Genomic DNA, 20,699 nt, shown 5'->3' with positions numbered 1-20,699 from the left:
CCCCAGCGCTGCTCCCCCCAAGCCAGGCTGCTTCTTGTCTGCCCTGCACTTCGTGGAGCTCCCTGGGCCTGTCTGGGAAGGGTGAAAATGTTCTTCCAGGTTTTCCTTTCCATCCTGAGGGCAGCTGGGAATTTGTGTCGCGTCCTTTTAAATTTATGTTTTCAATTTCAGCTCTTTTTCCGATTTTTCCATCCCTTTTTCCCTCGATTCAGGGGGTCCCTGACAGCTCTGCTGTGCCCAAAAGTGGTTCTGACAGCCAGTTTTTCTCCCAGGATGGGCCTGAGGATGCATTTCAGCCTTTTCCATCCTTTTCCAGCACGATGGGATGCAGCTGCTGCTCCCTGCCAGCCTGGCTGGATCCATCCCTGACCTCAGCCCGGGGAAATCACTAATTCCAGGAAGGATTAGTCAGGGGCTGGGAGCCAGGAGAAATCTGTGAGAAATCCTCCTCCAGTCTGTGACCCTGCAAATCACAGAATCCAGAGGGATCAGCCGGGAGAACCTGGAGGGTTTAATCCCAAAAAAAAACCACCCTCGGGAAGTCTCTTTGCCCTTTTCCCAGCTGCTCCTCCCTGCTCTCTGTGCTCAGTGAACCAAAAGTGCTGCTTTTGTCCCCAAATTCCACCCAACCTGGCTGTGCCACTGAGCACAGCTCACCCCAGGGTGTGGCAGAGTCACCTGGAATGATTTCCACAAATTCCACCTGGAATGATCTCCCCAAATTCCACCTGGAATGATCTCCCCAAATTCCACCTGGAGTGATCTCCACAGAGATTCCTGGAATGATCTCCACAGAGATTCCTGGAATGAAATCCACAAATTCCACCTGGAATGATCTCCCAGATTCCACATGGAATGATCTCCCAAGAGACTCCTGGAATGATCTCTCCAGAGCCACCTGGAATGATCTCCACAGAGATTTCTGGAATGAAATCCACAGAGTCTCCTGGAATGATCTCCACAGAGATTTCTGGAATGATCTCCACAGAGATTCCTGGAATGATCTCCTCAAATTCCACCTGGAATGATTTCCTCAGAGATTCCTGGAATGATCACAAATTCCACCTGGAATGATCTCCACATATTCCACATGGAATGATCTCCACAGAGTCTCTTGGAATGATCTCCTCAAATTCCACCTGGAATGATCTCCCCAGAGACTCCTGGAATAAAATCCACAGAGACCCCTGGAATGATCTCCAGAGGTTCCACCTGGAATGATCTTCCCAGAGACTCCTGGAGTGATCTCCAGAGGTTCCACCAGGAATGATATCCCCAGAGATTCCTGGAATGATCTCCACACATTCCACCTGGAATGATCTCCCCAGAGCCACGTGGAGATCCCAGCAGGGCATTAACTCCCCAGCACCTTCCCTGTGTTTCACCTCCTTTTCAAGGAGTTTTTAAGGAGTTTTAAGGCTTTTCAAGGCCCGCCTGACCCACCTTTCCCCTCCCCACCAGGACGGAGCTGGCTTCCTTCCCTTCCCGCTTTATCACACGTGCTTCTCCTCCCCAGGAGAGCCTGGAGCAGCTCCAGGCAGTTTGCAGCAGCAGCAGCAGTCGCTGCCAAGCTGCTCCGCCGTGAACAAGTCCTCAGGGAATCTCTCCTGCTGGCGGAAATCGCTTCCAGCCTCACGGTTGTTAACACCGAGCTTTGGGTTTGCCCCAACCCCAGCCGGGAGCTGCTGGGCAGCAAAAGGGGGTTTTTGGGGGTTCTCTGGTTGTTTTCACGAATTCTCTTTGTCTGATTTGGGGTTAGGTTCTCCCTGGCGCTGTGCAGGGTGGGATGTCCAGTGCTGGGAAGGTGGGATTTGCTGATTGCAAACTGATTTTTCAGTTTTTGCAGGGGATCTGTTTCCTCTTAGTGGGGTTTGCTGAATCCAAACTGATTTTTCAGTTTTTGCAGGGGATCTGTTTCCTCTCAGTGGGATTTGCTGATTGCAAACTGATTTTTCAGTTTTTGCAGGGGATCTGTTTCCTCTCAGTGGGATTTGCTGATTCCAAACTGATTTTTCAGTGTTTGCAGGGGATCTGTTTCCTCTCAGTGGGATTTGCTGATTGCAAACTGATTTTTCAGTTTTTGCAGGAGATGTTTCCTCTCAGTGGGATTTGCTGATTGCAAACTCTGATTTTTCAGTTTTTGCAGGAGATGTTTCCTCTCAGTGGGATTTGCTGATTGCAAACTGATTTTTCAGTTTTTGCAGGGGATCTATTTCCTCTCTGGGATTTGCTGAATCCAAACTCTGATTTTTCACTTTTTGCAGGAGATCTGTTTCCTCTCAGTGGGATTTGCTGATTGCAAACTGATTTTTCAGTTTTTGCAGGGGATCTGTTTCCTCTCTGGGATTTGCTGAATCCAAACTGATTTTTCAGTGTTTGCAGGGGATCTGTTCCCTCTCAGCTGGCTGGACTCGATGACCCTGGAGGTCTTTTCCAGCCAGAATAACTCCATGATTTTCAGTGTCACCTCAGCTGGGTCACGGTGTGGACAAACAGATCAATCCCCAAATAACCCTCCCTCCATCCCAGGACATTTTCCCTCCCAAAACACCTCCATCCATGCTTTTTTTTTTTATGGAATCCTAACTCTTCCCGCTCTCCTCGCCCCTTTCAGGATGTTTGCCAGCAGAAGGAAGCAGCACTACTGGGGCTACTCCATGGAGTGCAGCGGCAACGAGGCGCACATCTCCAGCTGCAGGCTGGGCAAGCAGCTCCCGGTGGCTCCTGGCAAGAACGGGACAGTGTGTGACAACGGGATGCCAGCCGTGGTCAGCTGTGTCCCCGGCAGAGCCTTCGCCCCCAGCAGCCACAGCGGATTCAGGAAAGCCTTCAGGCAGGAGGTGAGCGGGGAGAGGGGGTGGTGTGGTGTAAAATCCCAAAATTTGGTGGGAAAGACCTTAAAGGTGGTGTAATCCCATGGGCAGGACAGCTTTTGCTGTCCCAGGTGATCCCAGCCTGGCCTGGGACACTTCCAGGGATCCAGGGGCAGCACAGCTCCTCTGGGAATTCCATCCCAGGGAGGAATTCCTTCCCAAAATCCCATCCCTCCCTGCCCTCTGGAAGCCATTCCCTGTGTCCTGTGCCTCCAGCAGATTCCCAGTGCCCTGGGCTGTTCCTGCAGCACCCGCAGAGGGATGGGAAAATGGAATCTTGGAATGGTTGGGGTGGGAAGGAACCTCAAAGCCAATCCCATTCCACCCCCTGCCATGGGGAGGGACAGTTTCCTCTATCCCAGGTTATCCCAGCCTGGCCTTGGACACTCCCAGAGATCCACAGCTTCTCTGGGAATTCCATCCCAGCTCCTCCCCACTCTCCCAGCAAGGAATTCCTCCCCTAAATCCCATCAATCTGCCAATTAGAGCAGGAAAACCGCTCAGGTCTAACCCTTCACCACCAGTTGTCCCACAGCCACAGCATCCCCCCTGCAATCCCCACCTCCCTGCATTCCCACCCTCCCAAATTCCCGCTTTTCCCCTCCGTTTCCTGCTCCAAAGGGTGGGATAGCAGCTCCCCCAGCAGCTGGCAGAGCAAGGAGTGAGAAAATCCTTGGGTCACGTTCGTGTCAGAGCCTCTCCTCCCCAGCCAGCTGAACTCCTGCCCAGCTGCTGCTGGGCTTTGCTGCTCCGCAGTCCTGCTGGGCTGTTTCCCGTTTTAATTCCCGTTTTAATTCCCGTTTTAATTCCCATTTTAATTCCCGTTTTCCCCTGGAAATCAGCTGGAGATTTCCTCCACCTCCATGGCCTCAGCAAGGCAATGCCCCGGGGGGGAGGCTGGGAAGGTTGGGAAGTTTGTTTAGTCTGGAGAGGAGAGCGCTGAGAGGAACATGAAAATCCCAGGAGATGTGAAAGGGTTGGAGAACAAGCCTGGATTGCTGTGTGTTCCCTGTTGTTCCCAGTTTTTCCCAATTTTTCCCAGCTATTCCCAGTCTTTCCCAGTCTTTCCCAGTTTTTTCCCCAGTTTTCCTCCCCAGTTTTCCTCCCCAGTTTTCCTCCCCAGTTTTCCTCCCCAGTTTTCCTCCCCAGTTTTCCTCCCCAGTTTTTTTCCCCAGTTTTTCTCCCAGTTTTTCTCCCAGTCTTTCCCCCAGTTTTTCCCCCAGTTTTTCCCCCAGTTTTTCCCAGTTTTCCCCAGTTATTCCAGTCATTCCCAGTTTTTCCCAGGTATTCCCAGGTATTCCCAGTTTTTCCCAGTCATTCCCAGTCATTCCTAGTTTTTCCAGTTGTTCCCAGTCTTTCCCAGTCTTTCCCAGTCTTTCCCAGTCTTTCCCAGTCTTTCCCAGTCTTTCCCACTTTTTCCCACTTTTTCCCACTTTTTCCCACTTTTTCCCAGTCCCAGGGAGAGGCGATTCTGGATCTGTCTGGGAAGAATGAAAACTCTCCTCCAGGTTTTCCCTTCCATCCTGAGCACAGCTGGGAGTTTGCTGGCGCTTTGTCTCTCATCCTCCCCGGGTTTGCTTTTCACATTTCAGTTCCCAATTCCTATTTTTCCATCCCTTTTCCCTCGGTTCGGGGAAAGAACAGGAAAGAACAGCTTAACAAGCAGAGAGTTCAGGCCGCCAAGGGAAATTTTCCAGGCTGAGGATGGAGAGGAAACCTTGGAGGCTCCTCAGGGGAGAAGGTTTTTCCATGGATTTCCAGCACCTCCCGACCCTCCTGTGGTGGGAATAATGCAATTCCTGCCTGAATTCCAGGCTTTCCCCTGCATGAAAATTTGTGGGATTTGGGATTTAGGCTTGGGAGGTGAAAGGTTTGGTAAATCATTGTAGATCTCCAGAGCCAAATGCACTGCCAGGTAATTCCTCAAGCCGTTGTTTGGTGTCCTTGGTGTGACCCCAGCCTGGGGAAAGCGCTCCCAGTTGGAAAAATTGAGGAATTTTGGGGTTCCCAAAGCTTTGCTCCCACTGCCGAAATGCAGCTCTGAGGTGCAGCAGGAATTGGGAGCTGCTTGGCCCTGGGGAGAGGAGTAGGTGATTAGTAGATAATAATAAAATAGATAGATAGATCTAATAAAATAGATAGATAGATGATAGATGATAGATAATAATTAATAGATAATAATTTAAATTGGTTTTTTTTATTCTCTGCCCCACACATGAGATATGAGAAACAAATCTTTACTGGGAGAATAAGGGAATGGAGGAAATTTTCAGAATAAAGGATGGAGGAAATTTTGTCAATAAAGAAATGGGAGAAATCTTGAAAATAAAGGAATGGAGGAAATATTGAGAATAAAGGGATGGAGAAAATGCCTTCAGCTGGGAGCCACACATGGGTGTCCCGACTCTGGGAAGCTCTAAAACGTGACCAACCCTCTGGATTTGCCAAAAACCCTCTTGTGGTGGGCTGGAATCTGCTGATGTGCTCAATCTGCTGATTTGTTTAACCTCTGCAGATAAAAATCTCCTTCCACCCAGCGCTTTCGGAATCACCTGATGGATGTTTTATGGTATCTCAGCCGATCTCAGGATAATTTTTTGGGGCTCAGATTTCCCCAAATCCCCCCGTAAAGGACAGAATTCCCATTCCCAGCGTGTCTCTCTTCCAGCAACCCCTGGTGAGGCTGAAACTGGGAATAACTGGGAAAAACTGGGAAAAACAGGAACAACTGGGAACAACTGGGATTAAGGTATCTCAGGCGATCTCAGGATAATTTTTAGGGCTCAGATTCCCCCAAATCCCCCCGTAAAGGATGGAATTCCCATTCCCAGCGTGTCTCTCTTCCAGCAACCCCTGGTGAGGCTGAAAGGAGGAGCCAACACGGGCGAGGGGCGCGTGGAGGTGCTGAAGAACGGCGAGTGGGGGACAGTTTGTGACGACAACTGGAACCTGGTGGCCGCCAGCGTGGTGTGCCGCGAGCTGGGCTTCGGCAGCGCCAAGGAGGCCATCGCTGGGGCCAGGCTGGGCCAAGGTGGGCATGGAGCTCCAGGGGTGCTTGGAACCCTGGATTCTGGAATGTTCCACCCCCAGGAGGGTGCTGGTCAGCCAGGGCGCGGCGGGTTGGCGGCGGGATGTTGGGTTTGGGGAGTGGAAGTTGTGTCAGCTTAGCGAGGATCTTGGAGAGATTGAGGAGTGGAATGATGGGGATTGAAGAGATTCACTGAGAAAAGTGTGGGAATTATGAGTTTGACACCAAACTGGAATGATGGGACTTGAAAAAATTCCCTGAATCTTTTGAAGATTCGGGTTTGGGGAGTGGGAGTTTCTTGTGTCAGTTTAGTGAGGATCGTGGAGAGATTGGGGATTGGAATGATGGGGATTGAAGAGATTCACTGAAAAAAGTGTGGAGATGGTGAGTTTGAGGCCAAACTGCAATGATGAGACTTGAAAAAATTCCCTGAATCTTTTGAAGATTCAGGTTTGGGGACTGGGAGTTTCTTGTGTCAGCTCAGCGAGGATCTTGGAGAGATTGAGGAGTGGAATGATGGGGATTGAAAAGATTCCCTGAGAAAAGTGTGGGGAAAATGAGTTTGAGGCGTGACTGGAATGATGGGACTTGAAAAGATTCCCTGAATCTTTTAAAGATTCAGGTTTGAGGACTGGGAGTTTCTTGTGTCAGCTTAAGGGGGATCTTGGAGAGATTGAGGAGTGGAATGATGGGAGTTGAAAAGATTCCCTGAGAAAAGTGTGAGGATGATGAGTTTGAGGCCAAATTGGAATTATGGGGCTTGAAAAGATCCCTGGAAAAAGTGTGGGAATGATGAGTTTGGGGCCAGACTGCAATGATGGGACTCAAAAAGATTCCCTGAATCTTTTGAAGATTCAGGTTTGGGAAGAGGGAGATTCTTCTGACACCTTAAGGAGGATCCTGAAGAGTTTGAGGACTGGAATGATGGGGTTTGAAAAGATTCCCTGAAAAGAAGTGTAGAGATGCTGAGTTGGAGGCCAGACTGGAATGATGGGACTTGAAAAAGTTCCTTGAAAAAAGTGTGGAGATTATGAGTTTGACTCCAGACTGGAATGATGGGATTGAAAAAATTCCCTGAAAAAATGTGGGGATGATGAGTTTGAGGCTGGATTGGAATTGTGTGATTTAAAATATTCCCTGAATTTTTTTAAGATTCGTGTTTGGGGAGAGGGAGTTTCTTCTGACACCTTAAGGAGGATCCTGAAGAGTTTGAGGACTGGAATGATGAGAATTGAAGAGATTCCCTGAAAAAAGTGTAGAGATGATGAGTTTGAGGCCAAACTGGAATTATGGGGCTTGAAAAGATCCCTGAAAAAAGTGTGGGGATGATGAGTTTGAGTCCAGACTAGAACGATGTGACTTAAAAAGATTCCCTGAATCTTTTGAAGATTCAGTTTTGGGGAGAGGGAGTTTCTTCCGTCAGCTTAACGAGGATCTTGAAGAGTTGGAAGGCTGGAATGATGGGAATTGAAAAGATTCCCTGAAAAAAAGTGTGGAATTGATGATGAGTTTGAGGCTGGACTAGAATTGTGTGACTTTAAAAGATGCCCTGAAAAAAGTGTAGAGATGATGAGTTTGAGGCCTGGAATGATGGGAATTGAAAAGATCCCTGAAAAAAAGTGTAGAGATGATGAGTTTGAGTCCAGACTGGAATTATGTGAGCTTAAAAGATTCTCTGAAAAAAGTGTGGAGATGATGATGAGTTTGAGGCCAGATTGGAATTATGTGACTTTAAAAGATTCTTTGAAAAAAATGTGGAGATGATGATGAATTTGAGTCCAGACTGGAATGATGTGACTTTAAAAGATTCCCTGAAAAAGGTCTGGAGATGATGATGAGTTTGACCTTTTGCTCAGGCAGCTGGTCCAGTAATTAATTCCTAATTATCTCATCTGCAGTTCCCTCGGAGTCCTCTAGAACCACCCCATGGTGTCATGCATTACTAGAAGGTTCCTGGCAGGAAAGGACTCCTGGACACTTCAAACTCTCCAAATTAAGCCCAGGACACTAAATTAGCCCTTTATAAATGGAATAATTTGGGCAGCTCAGGGCCAGGTTTGGATTTGGATTTCCTGCCTTTGGGAGTTGGTTGAATCCCAAAATGTGGTCAGTGGTGGCTGAAAGGAGAACTGGAACCACCTGGTGATTCCCACACTTTGATCCCATGGTGGAAACCCCAAAAAATGGCACCAAACCTTTATTGGGAGGATGGAGGAGTGGGGGAAATGTTGAGAATGAAGGAATAAAGGTTGAGAATAAAGGAATAGGGGAAATGTTGAGAAAAAAGGAATAAATGTTGAGAATAAAGAATGGAGGAAATGTTGAGAATAAAAGAATAGAGGAATTTTTGTGAATAAAGGAATGGAGGAAATGTTGAGAATAAAGGAATGGGAGAAATCTTGAGAATAAAGGAGTGGAGGAAAGGTTGAGAATAAAGGAATGAGGGAAATCTTGAGAATAAAGAATGGAGGAAATGTTAGGAATAAAGGAATGGAGGAAAATTTGTAAATAAAGAATGGAGGAAATGTTGAGAATAAAGGAATGAGGGAAATCTTGAGAATAAAGAATGGAGGAAATCTTGAGAATAAAGGAATGGAGGAAATATTGAGAGTAAAGGGATGGAGAAAATGCCTTCAGCTGGGAGAAGGGGAGGGCAGGAAGCCACACGTGGGTGTCCCGACTCTGGGAAGCTCTAAAACGTGACCAACCCTCTGGATTTGCCAAAAACCCTCTTGTGGTGGGCTGGAATCTGCTGATGTGCTCGAGAGCATGTAGGAAACATCTCCATCATCCCGGGGTTAAGCTGATGCCACGTGAGGGAGGAGAGCACAGAACACTCTGTTCCTGCCTGGAACCTCCCAGCAGGAGCTGCAGATTCCCAAAAATCCCCTTTTTTTCCATGTTCATCCATCAGTGCTCCCTGTCAGGAGAATCCCTGCAGGTGGGGATGTCCCTCCTGCAGCCAGAATGTCACATTTGGGTTAAAAAAGGAGATTTTTTGGCCCTGGATGCAAAGGGAGCTCTCCAAGCTCTCAGCACCGTGTCCCTGTTTGCCCTTTTTGTTTAGTTTCCAGCTGCATCCCAGGAATTTGGGTGTTCCAGGGCTGCTCTGGGAGGTTTAATTCCACAGGGAATTCCCCTTGCTGGGAGTCCCAGTTAGGACAGACTGGGAGAGCAGTGCCATCCAGAGGGCTCAGGGAACGGGAGGAGGATTTGATAATAAAAGGGAATAAATTGGGAACGGAGATGCAAATTAAACAATTCACCCTTTTCCCACAAGAGGGGAAAACATCAAACCCAGAGTTCATGAATGTGCTGGAAGGGAGAGCAGGGAGGGAAACTCCGAGTGGAAACTTGGCTTTTCCTGGGAATCCTGGAGAACACCGGGAAGAATTTAACGGTGAAATTATTAACAACAATTTTGCGGCTTTTTGTTTCACTTTCACAAGAAATTGTGGATTTTTCCCCGAGTTTTCAATGCTGGAGGTCACTGTGGTGCTACCAACCCATTCCCTCACCACACAGAAGGATTGTTTTTTCCCCTGTTTTTCCCCCAGGAATGGGTCCAATCCACCTGAACGAGATCGACTGCACGGGTTTTGAGAAATCCCTGACCGACTGCAAGTTCAACACCGAGTCCCAGGGCTGCAACCACGAGGAGGATGCTGCTGTGAGGTGCAACGTGCCAGCCATGGGCTTCCAGAACCAGGTGGGGAGCTGGGGGATCCCCCTGGCAGGGAATTTGGGGCAGGAATTCCTGCTCCAGGAGCTTCCCCGGAGCGGGGAATTGGGTGGGAATGGTTTCAGCCGATTTTTAAATTTTTTTAATTAAAGCCCTTTTGGTTTTAATTTAAAAAGGAAGGGAAATGAGGATGGTGCTGCCTTTTTATGCTGAGTTTTGATTTATAAATGGGATTTATAAGTGGGCAAGGCCAGGTTTGATGGGGTTTGGAGCAACCTGGCAGTGAGGGAATTTGGGGCAGGAATTCCTGCTCCAGGAGTTTCCCCAGAAATTGGGTGGGAATGGTTTCAGCCAAGACATGAGTGTTTAATTTTGGTTTTACCTAAAAAAGGAAGGGAAATGAGGATGGTGCTGCCTTTTTATGCTGAATTTTGGGCTCCTCTGGGCATGGCAGAGGTTTATAAATGAGCAAGGCCAGGTTGGATGGGGTTTGGAGCAACCTGGGAAGGTCCCAGGATGATTTTTAACGTCCTTTTCCACCCCAACCATTCCATGATTCTGTGCTAACTGCTCAAACCAGACCCAGGATCCTCAGAATGTTCCTCCCAAAGGTCTGAAGGAGTAGGGAAGGGAATCATTCCCAGGGAATGTCATTCCTGCAGCTGGCCCAACCCCTGGAGCTGCTGGGCTTGGCTGGAGCAGAGAGGGAGAAGAACCAAACCTGAGCTGGAGCTTTGGGCAAACCCTGAGCTCTGCTCTGCTCCTGGGTGGATTTCCAGAGCTTTCCCCTGGAGAGGAAAAGCCACACAGAAATGGGACAAAACATCCAACCTGAATTGCTTTCCCCAGGGATGGGTTGGGAATGAGCTCAAGCAGTCTTGTTAGAATTCCTTATTTCCACTCAGAATTCCCTGTGTGGAGGGAAAATCCCTCCTCAGGATTTCTCCAGCTCCGTGCTAAAGGGGGAATTTTCTTCTGTGCTAAAGAGGAGTTTTCTTCTGTGCTGAAGGGAGAATTTTCTTTTGTGCTAAAGAGGAAATTTTCTTTACCCCTTCATGTTAAAAATGTTAAATTTTCTTTACCCCTTTATGTTAAAAATTTTAAATTTTCTTTGCCTCTTTATGTCGCTGTTGAGCCGCTAGCAGAGAAAAGGACCCAAGTTCTCAGTGTGACAAGAAAAGAGAGTTTATTATTTTGATTTCAATATATATAGATTTTTCAGAGGTCACCCAGATTGGTCAGTCAGAAACCTCCCCCTAGGCCTGACTGGCCAGGCCTGAACTGTCCAAATCTCGAGACACTGTTTTTAATAACATCCAAACTTTATCTTTGTTTATAAAACACAGGAGAATGTTCTCACGGGAAAGAGCTGTGCTAGCCACACCTTTGTGTTAAAAATACCTTTCTCACGTTTTGGGCTAATCAAAACCACCACATCTTCCCTGCTAAATGGGAAATTTTATCCTATATTATAGGGGGAGTTTTTTTCCCTCACTGTGCAAGGCTGGGTTGCACCTGGGGCTATTCCATGATCCCCAAACCTCTCCATTTCCAAGGAACACTTCTTTATTTATTTTATAATAATATAAAGAAATATATATATATTTTATAAAAATATAAAGAAATATAATAAAATATATATATAAGTAAATATAATAATAATATAATAATAAAATAATATAATATATAATATATATAATAATATTATTATATATATAATATATATTATAATATATATAATATATATAATAATAAATATTTATAATATATATATAATATATATAATAATATTTTTTATATATTATAATATATATTATATAATATAATAACAATAAAATAAATATAATAATAAAAAATATATAAAATAATAATTTTAAAAATGTAAATAAATAAAATTTATTTACTTTATAAATAAGTAAAAATAAAAATTTATTTTTTTTTATTTTTATTTATTTATTTTTTTTTTTTTTTTTTTTTTTTTTTTTAAATTTTATCTATTTTATTTATTTTTAAATTTATTTATTTATTTTTAAATTTTATTTATTTATTTATTTTTAAAATTTTATTTATTTATTTATTTTTAAAATATTTATTTATTTATTTATTTTTAATTTTTTTTTTTTTTTTTTTTATTTCCCCACCTGCCGCCCCTTCCCTGGGACGTTTTCCGCGGCTTTACGGGATTCTCTGTCCCTCAGCTCCGCCTGAGCGGCGGCCGCAACCCGTTCGAGGGTCGTGTGGAGGTGCTGGCCGAGCGCAACGGGACGCTGCGCTGGGGAACGGTGTGCAGCCACAACTGGGGCACCGTGGAGGCCATGGTGGTGTGCCGGCAGCTGGGGCTGGGCTTCGCCAGCCACGCCTTCCAGGTGAGCCGGGGGGACACCTCGGGGGGCTGCAGGGGGAGGAGGAGGAAGGGGTAATGGGAAAATGGAGTGGAGGGTTGAGGTGGAAAGACGGCGAGGGTTGAATCTGATTGTCCAGGGGGTGTGGAGGTGGGAATTTGGGGCAGGAGGAGGAAGGGTTAATACAAAAATGGAGTCAACGGTTGAGCTAGAAAGACCTTGAGGGTTAAATCTCACTGTCCAATGACCGTGGAGGTCAGAATTTGGAGCAGGAGGAGCTGGGGCAGCTCTGGGCAAAGCTGGGGTTGACACCTCAGGTGGTGCTGGAGGAGGAGGAAGAAGGGTTATCCCAAAAAGTGCTTCCAGGGTTGAGCTGGAAAGACTCTGAGGGTTAAATGTCATAATCCAATGGTTGTGGAGATGGGAATTCGGAGGAGGAGGAAGGGTTAATCCAAAAATGTCTTCAAGGGTTGGGCTGGAAAGACTCTGAGGGTTAAATCCCATTGTCCAGTGGCTGTGGAGGTGGGAATTTGGAGGAGGAGGAGGAAGGATTAACCAAAAATTGGAGTCAAGGGTTGAGATGGAAAGACACTGAGGGTTCAATGTTGTTGTCCAGGGGGTGTGGAGGTGGGAATTTGGAGCAGGAGGAGGAAGGGTTACTCCAAAAATAGAATCAAGGGTTGAGCTGGAAAGATCCTGAGGGTTAAATCCCATTGAGGTGGGAATTTGGAGCAGAAGGAGGAAGGGTTAATCAAAAAAATGGAATCAAGAGTTGGGCTGAAAAGACCCTGAGGGTTAAATCTCCCTGTCCATTGGCAATTTGGGGCAGGAGGAGCTGGGGCAGCGCTGGACAAAGCTGGGGTTGACATCTTTAGGAGTGCTGCAGGAGAAGGAAGGGTTAATCCAAAAATGTCTTCAAGGGTTGGGCTGTAAAGACCCTGAGGGTTAAATCCCATTGTCCAATGACCACGGAGGTCAGAATTTGGGGCAGGAGGAGCTGGGGCAGCTCTGGGCAAAGCTGGAGTTGACACCTCAGGGGTGCTGGAGGAGATGGAGGAAGGGTTAATCTGAAAATGGCTTCAAAGGTTGAGCTAGAAAGACTTGAGGGTTAAATCCCGTTGTCCAATGGCTGTGGAGGTGGGAATTTGGAGGAGGAGGAGGAAGGGTTAATCCAAAAATGTCTTCAAGGGTTGGGCTGGAAAGACCCTGAGGGTTAAATCTCACTGTCCAATGACCACGGAGGTCAGAATTTGGGGCAGGAGGAGCTGGGGCAGCTCTGGGCAAAGCCGCCGTTCGCCCACAGCTCAGGTTTTTCGGGATTCCCCATCCCTGCTGGGGCTGGTGGCTGCAAGCAGCTTCTTGTCCCTCCCCAAACGCCGAGGTCAGGTTCCAACTGGTGTCAGGGCGCCTGGAAATGGTTGGAATTTGCTGCTGCAGCTGCTCCAGTGCAGCCCTGAGCAGCGGGGCTGCATCCTCCTCCACGAATTGTTTGGATTCCCTGCTCCTCTGCTGCCCCAAACCTCCCTGCATGGCCAGGAGTGACTCCTCAGCTTTGTCCCTGGATCCCTGGAGGTGTCCAAGGGCAGTTTGGAGCAGCCTGGGACGGCAGAAGGTGACCCTGGGGGTGGCATGGCTGAGCTTTAAGGTCTCTCCCACCCAAACCATCCCAAGCTCACGGCAAATCCCACATTCTCCGTGGCCAGGGAGGGAATCTGCAGCTCCCCAGGGGCATTCCAGGGTTGGATACCCAGAATTCTGGAAAATTCTGGAGCTGCTGCTGCCATTCCCCTGCTGCAGATGGATCCTCCAGCTGATTTTTCCCATCAAATCCCAGGAGCTGATCACCTCCACATCCCTGAGTGTCAACCTTTCCTCCTGCCCAGCTCTGTTGACACAACCCTGAGAGGAAAAAAGGCATTTTTTCCTTGGGCTGAGGCTGCTGGAATTGCGAACAGAAAAGGTCCTTATGCTGCCCCAGCCCCAGCAGCATAAAGCTGCAGTGTGCAGAACAGGGCAGCCCTGTGTGCTCCCAGCCTTCCCAAAATTCCAGGGCTGGTGGAAGTCTGGGATTCAGGGGGTTTTCTTTCCCTGGAAATGTGCTCCAGGCTGGGATACAGACAGATCTGATCGGATTTTTTAATGTTCTTTCTCCCCTCTCCATCTCCCAAGTTTTGGGGTTTGGTGGGTTTGGGTTTGGGGGTTGGTGTTGTGTTGTTCCTATAAGTTTTGTAAGGCTGGGGGGTGATGAGAAGTGAGGGGATTTTATCAGGGGGACAAGGGGGAATGGCTTCCCACTGCCACAGGGCAGGGTTAGGGGGGATATTGGGATGAAATTCCTCCCTGGGAGGGTGGGGAGGGCTGGGATGGAATTCCAGAGGAGCTGTGGGAATTCTGGATCCCTGGAAGTGTCCCAGGCCAGGCTGGAGCAACCTGGGATAGGGGAAAGTGTCCCTGGGGTGGCACTGGATGGGATTTAAGGTTTTATAAGGATTTGGTGACAAATCTCCTGCTTCCCTGAGCTCCCTGCTGCAGCATCCCTTGGCACAATCCTCCCCTGGACACTGTGGGGTTTTCCCTGCTTTCCCCTAAAGGCACAATCCATGTTTTCAGTTTAAATTTTCCCCTAAGAACCACCAAACACCGAGTAACACCTGAAACACCTTTTCCTGCCTTTTTTTCCCCAGGAAACGTGGTACTGGCACGGGGATGTCAGCGCTGACGACGTGGTGATGAGCGGGGTGAAGTGCTCGGGGACAGAGATGTCCCTGTCCCACTGCCGCCACGATGGGGCTCACGTGTCCTGCCCCAGGGGAGGGGGACGCTTCGGGGCCGGCGTGTCCTGCTCGGAGAGTGAGCAAATCCGGGTTCATTTAGTTCATTTGTTTATTTTATTTATTTTATTTTATTCATTTTTTATTTAATTTATTTATTTTATTTTATTTTATTTTATTTATTTTATTTAATTTATTTATTTTATTTTATTTATTTATTTGATTTGATGTATTTATTTTTATTTCATTTATTTTTTTATTTTATTTCTTTTATTTATTTTTTAATTTTATTTTATTTATTTTTATTTATTTATTTATTTATTTAATGTCTTTATTTTATTTCTTTATTTTATTTATTTATTTTATTTATTTATTTCACCTGGGGACGAGGGATGTGCACAAGGAGTGGGGTGATCTCTGCTGTGCTTTGGATGTGGCAAATTCCTCCTTCCAGAGAGGCTTTGGCTGCCAAATTCCTAAAAGTGTCCTGGGATAGTGGGAGGTGTCCCTGACCATGGGATGGGATAGTGGGATGGGATAATGGGATGGGATAATGGGATGATGGGATGGGATATTGGGATGATGGGATGATGGGATGGGATGGGATTTAAGGTCCATGTTCCCATCTGGTGAATCAATCCCCTCCCAGGCTTTTACCTACTCAAACCCAGAGTAGGATTAGGTTGGATATTCAGGAGAAACAAATACTCAGGTTGGGGAGAGGCTGGGATGGAATTCCCAGAGAAGCTCTGGCTGCCCCTGGATATCTGGAAGTGTCCAAGGCCAGCCTGGAGCACCCTGGCACAGTGGGAGCTGTTGGGGCTGGAACTGTCTGAATCTCAAACCCTTCCCACCCAACCCCTTCCCCAATTCCCACTGACCAACCCTAGAGGACCACCGAGCAGCACAACACCCTCCTCCCCCTCCAGCAGCCACTTCTGGGGTGACTTCACCCAACCCCACCCCTCTGTCCCTCCCTCCAGCCGCCCCCGACCTGGTGCTGAACGCCGAGCTGGTGGAGCAAACCTCCTACCTGGAGGACAGACCCATGTTCCTGCTGCAGTGTGCCCTGGAGGAGAACTGCCTGGCCAGCTCGGCCCACAACACCTCGCTGACCTCGGGCTACCGCCGCCTGCTGCGCTTCTCCTCGCAGATCCACAACAACGGCCAGTCCGACTTCCGCCCCAAGAACGGCCGCCACGCCTGGGTGTGGCACGATTGTCACCGGTGGGTGACACGCGGCGGGGTGGTGGCATTGTCCGGTCGCTCCCATGGTGGTGGGAGAGGTGGTTGTGGTGCTGGGGTGGCTGTCACCTCTTAAGGGTGACATATTAATGGTGGCCTTAATGGTGGGGAAATTATGGTTAAAAATGGGGATGTGGATGGAAAATGTGGAGTTTCCCTTGGGAGAGGTGTGGTTGTGGCACTGGGGTGGCTGTCACCTCTTAAGGGTGACACATGAAGGGTGGCCTCAGTGCTGGGGGAATTATGGTTAAAATTTGGGATGTGGATGGAAAATGTGGAGTTTCCCTCGGGAGAGGTGTGGCAGAGGGCAGTGAGCCCATGCTGCACCCCTGGGAGGGTCTGAGGTGATGCTGGATGGGGTTTTGAGCAATGGATGTGCAGCAATTCCCAACCCAATTCCCCACACTCTGAATCCACCTTGTATTGGGAAGGGATTTTGCACTGGGCTGGACAGTAGAATTAAAGGGAATAGATGGGATTTTGGGAAGGAATTCCTCCCTGAGAGGGTGAGGAGAGGCTGGGATGGAATTCCCAGAGAAGCTGTGGCTGCCCCTGGATCCCTGGAAGTGTCCAAGGCCAGGCTGGAGCAACCATCCAGGTGCTCTGCTGTGAAATGAGGTTGATTTTCCTCTGTTTTGGGGGAAAAGTGAACAACACAGCTCTGGGTGCAGCTCTTGTCCCGTGTAAGAAACCCAGAAAAATTTTAAATTGGTAAATTTTAAACCCTAAGGGTCGTTTATCATCTTCCCAAAGAGCTGAGGTGTGCAGGCAGCACTGAAAAAAGGGGGAATTTGGAGGGATTTTGGAGCCTGTGGAAGAGAGCTGGAGTGGGAAAGGGTGAGGAGGAGGCCAGGAGCCAGCTGTGCTCCCAACTGGAATTCAGCAGAGAGGGATGAACTCAAAACCTCTTCACTCTTTCCAGTCGGTAAACAGCTGAGTGTAAACAGCCCTGCAGTGACTCAGACATAGCTCAGAACTGAGTCAGACTCCAGAACCTCAAACCCCAGCAGCAAAATTGTTGATTTAAGCCAAATTTGCCTGAAATCCACAGCCTGGGCTCAGCCTTGGGGCTCTGCTTTCCCTCCTGCCCCAGGAGCTCCTGTTTGCTTGGATTTGGAGGTGGAGGTGGAATAAAAATGGGAAAGACCTGGATAAGGGGGTGAAAAATTATTTCATTATTAATTATTTCATTATTATTAGATGGCAATTTGTGGGTTTTAATTATTTTAGTGAGGGGGAAAGCAGGGAAAATTTCCTGCCTTTCCCTCCTTGCTCCTCCCCTATCTGTAAATCCATGAGTGATGGTGGTGATTGGGAGTGTTTGAGTTTTGATTATTTTTACAGCTGGAAAAGGAGAGGATTTATTCCCTTTTTTTTCTTCTATTTTTTAAAAATTAGTCAGCAACTGGTTCTGAATTAGGCTCTGTCTGTGCCTCTCTCAGAGCTGAGCTTTGCAGCCAGGATTCCCATGGTTGGGATTGGCATTCCTAAATCTGGGATAGGCATTCCCAAATCTGGGATTGGCATTCCCAAATCTGGGATAGACATTCCCAAATATGGGATAGGCATTCCCAGAGCTGGGATAGACATTCCTAAATCTGGGATACAACTCCCAAAGCTGGGATTCCATTCCCAAATCTCAGATACCATTCCCAAATCTGTGATTGGCATTCCCAAATCTGGGATTCCATTCCCAAAGCTGGGATTCCATTCCCAAAGCTGGGATAGGCATTCCCAAATCTGGGATAGACATTCCCAAATCTGGGATTCCATTCCCAAATCTGGGATACCATTCCCAAAATTGGGATAGACATTCCCAAAGCTGGGATAGACATTCCCAAATATGGGATACCATCCCCAAATCTGGGATACCATTCCCAAAGCTGAGATACACATTCCCAAATCTGGGATTGGCATTCCCAGAGCTGGGATTGGCATTCCTAAAGGTGGGATTGGCATTCCCAAAGCTGGGATTGGCATTCCCAAATCTAGGATTCCATTCCCAAATCTGGGATAGACATTCCCAATTCTGAGACAGGCATTCCCAAAGCTGGGATAGGCATTCCCAAAGCTGGGATAGACATTCACAAATCTGGGATTCCATTCCCAAATCTGGGAAAGGCATTCCCAAATCTGGGATTCCATTCCCAAATATGGGATAGACATTCCCAAAGCTGGGGGTGACACAGAGGGATTTAAATCCCACTCCAGTTGTTCCCCTGCTCCCTCACGCTCTGGATTTTCTCCCAAATTCCAAGGCTGGGATCGAATCCAAGGTGTTGCATCAGCACAACCCACACTGCTGTGCCCAGCCTGCCCCACGTGGAGCCCCAGCTGGGATTTCACCAGGAATTTCCAGCTCATTCCTGCTCTGCAAATCCCATGGAGCCCAACTGGGCTGCAGCACAGCTGGATTTTCTGCTGAGCCAGCAGTGGGACACAAAAACCCCAATGTCCCCCGAGGCCAGTGTCACCCAAACCCTGCCAGGCTCTGCTTGTGCTCTTCAGCAATCTGAATTTCCAGATTTTTGTGCTGGAATGTTCCCCAGGCTGGGCTGGCACTGAGAATTCCCAGTTTAAAATTAGGAAAGGTTATTTAGATCTGAGCAGGGGGAGAGAAGCTGATCCAGCTGTTGTTTTTGGGGTTTTTTTTTTGGCTGATGAATTCACGTTGTGCTGCTTAAAAAATGAATCAGTAAAAGCAGGGAGGTGCTGGTCTGGGCACAGCTCTGTGTGGAATATTCCTGGGAAATGGTGGGTGACGACCTGGTGGGTTTTTTCCCATTTCTGCCATTTTTTGTAATGTGATCCTACAAAAGATGGAGCAAGGCTCCCCCTGGAACAGCTTTAGGATGTCCCAGGGCAGGTTGGATGGGACTGGGAGCAACCTGGGATGGTGGGAGGAGTCCCTGCCCATGGATTGATGATCCCAAAGATCTCTTCCCACACAAACCAGCCTGGGATTCCTGTAAATAAACATCCAGGATGGGTGATGATGCCACACAGGGTTATCCACCCCGAGGGAATATTTCCTGGCTGGATTCCTCCCTGCAGCTCCTCTCACTCTGTTGCCCTTCAGCCCTGCTGATTAAAGGGTTTTCCCTCGGGAAATGGAAAGGGTTTTCCCTCGGGAAATGGAAAGGGTTTTCCCTCGGGAAATGGAAAGGGTTTTCCCCAGGGAAATAAAGGGTTTTCCCTCAGGAAATAAAGGGTTTTCCCTCGGGAAATGGAAAGGGTTTTCCTAGGGAAATGGAAAGGGTTTTCCCTCGGGAAATAAAGGGTTTTCCCTAGGGAAATGGGTTTTCCCTAGGGAAATGGAAAGGGTTTTCCCTAGGGAAATGGAAAGGGTTTTCCCCAGGGAAATAAAGAGTTTTCCCTCGGGATAACGATCCGTGTCTGCTCCCCACAGGCACTACCACAGCATGGAGGTGTTCACCCACTACGACCTGCTGAACCTCAATGGCACCAAGGTGGCCGAGGGACACAAGGCCAGCTTCTGCCTGGAGGACACCGAGTGCGAGGCAGGTCTGTGACACAGCCCTTGGGCCTGGAACTCCATCCTGGAATGCCATCCTGGTCCCATGTGGCTGCCGAGGGCTCTGTGGGGTCTGGAAGGAGGGAGGAACCAGGGGTGGATGATAGATGGATGGAGGATGGATGGACAGGGATGGAGGGAGGGAGGGATGGATGGATGATGGATGGATAGATGAAGATATGCATGATAGATGGATAGATGGATGGATGATGGATGGATGATGGAGGGATGATGGATGGATGGATAATGGATGGATGGATGAAGATGTGGATGGATGGAATGATGGGTGGATGATGGATGGAGAGATGGAGGATGGATGGATAATGGAGAGATGAATGGATGGATGGATGGATGGATGATGGATAGATGGGATCCATGGAATTCACGAATGAATGGAAACCCCAAGGTCCCCCATGTTTTTCCCACCCTCAGCTCCCTCCATCCCTACTCCAAACTCCTCCAAACCCCCAGCTGTGCACTTTCTGCTCCCTGCCAATTTCCCCAAATTAGAAAGCAATCCCCAAAGAAGCCTCCAGCTGCTGGAGCTGCACAACTCCTTAAATCTCCCCCAAACCTCATCCAAACTCCCCTCTCTGGAATCCCAGGAATCCCTGAGAACCCTGCTGAGGATTGAACACTCTGACTCTCCCAATTTAGACGTGCAAAAGCAATATGAGTGTGCCAATTTTGGGAAGCAGGGACCCCCTGAAAACCCTGCTGTGGGTTGAACCCTTTCTGCCTCTGTCTCTCCTGGTTTAGATGTACAAAAGCACTATGAGTGTGCCAATTTCGGGGAGCAGGGATCCCCTGAGAACCCTGCTGTGGACTGAACACTCTGCCTCTGCCTCTCCTGGTTTAGATGTCCAAAAGCAGTACGAGTGTGCCAATTTCGGGGAGCAGGGATGCCCTCAGAACCCTGCTGTGGATTGAACACTCTGACTCTCCCAATTTAGACATGCAGAAGCAATGTGAATGTGCCAATTTCGGGGAGCAGGGATCCCCTGAGAGCCCTGCTGTGGACTGAACCCTTTCTGCCTCTGATTCTCCTGGTTTAGATGTGCAGAAGCAGTACGAATGTGCCAATTTCGGGGAGCAGGGGGATCCCCTGAGAACCCTGCTGTGGATTGAACCCTTTCTGCCTCTGCCTCTCCTGGTTTAGATGTGCAGAAGCAGTACGAGTGTGCCAATTTCGGGGAGCAGGGATCCCCTGAGAGCCCTGCTGA

The 20,699-nt window shown here is 48.1% G+C and overlaps 1 protein-coding gene across 1 annotated transcript in view; it reads left to right on the top strand.

Annotated features, from left to right (window-relative positions):
* The window catches only part of LOC146423408 (lysyl oxidase homolog 2), a 62,231-nt gene that overhangs the window by 37,308 nt on the left and 4,224 nt on the right, over nt 1-20,699 (top strand). Inside the window, exons 6-12 of the mRNA XM_085044790.1 lie at nt 2,615-2,840; nt 5,721-5,904; nt 9,459-9,610; nt 11,782-11,949; nt 14,610-14,775; nt 15,680-15,923; nt 19,351-19,466. Coding sequence (XP_084900916.1) covers nt 2,615-2,840; nt 5,721-5,904; nt 9,459-9,610; nt 11,782-11,949; nt 14,610-14,775; nt 15,680-15,923; nt 19,351-19,466 — 1,256 coding nt within the window. The remainder of the gene's footprint in view (nt 1-2,614; nt 2,841-5,720; nt 5,905-9,458; nt 9,611-11,781; nt 11,950-14,609; nt 14,776-15,679; nt 15,924-19,350; nt 19,467-20,699) is intronic.

This window comes from Lichenostomus cassidix, unplaced genomic scaffold, assembly GCF_008360975.1.
Source record: "Lichenostomus cassidix isolate B80296 unplaced genomic scaffold, HeHo_3.0 HiC_scaffold_707, whole genome shotgun sequence".
Lineage (NCBI taxonomy): Eukaryota > Metazoa > Chordata > Aves > Passeriformes > Meliphagidae > Lichenostomus > Lichenostomus cassidix.
Note: the sequence above shows the minus strand (reverse complement) of the source record. Positions and strands in the feature narration are given on the sequence as shown.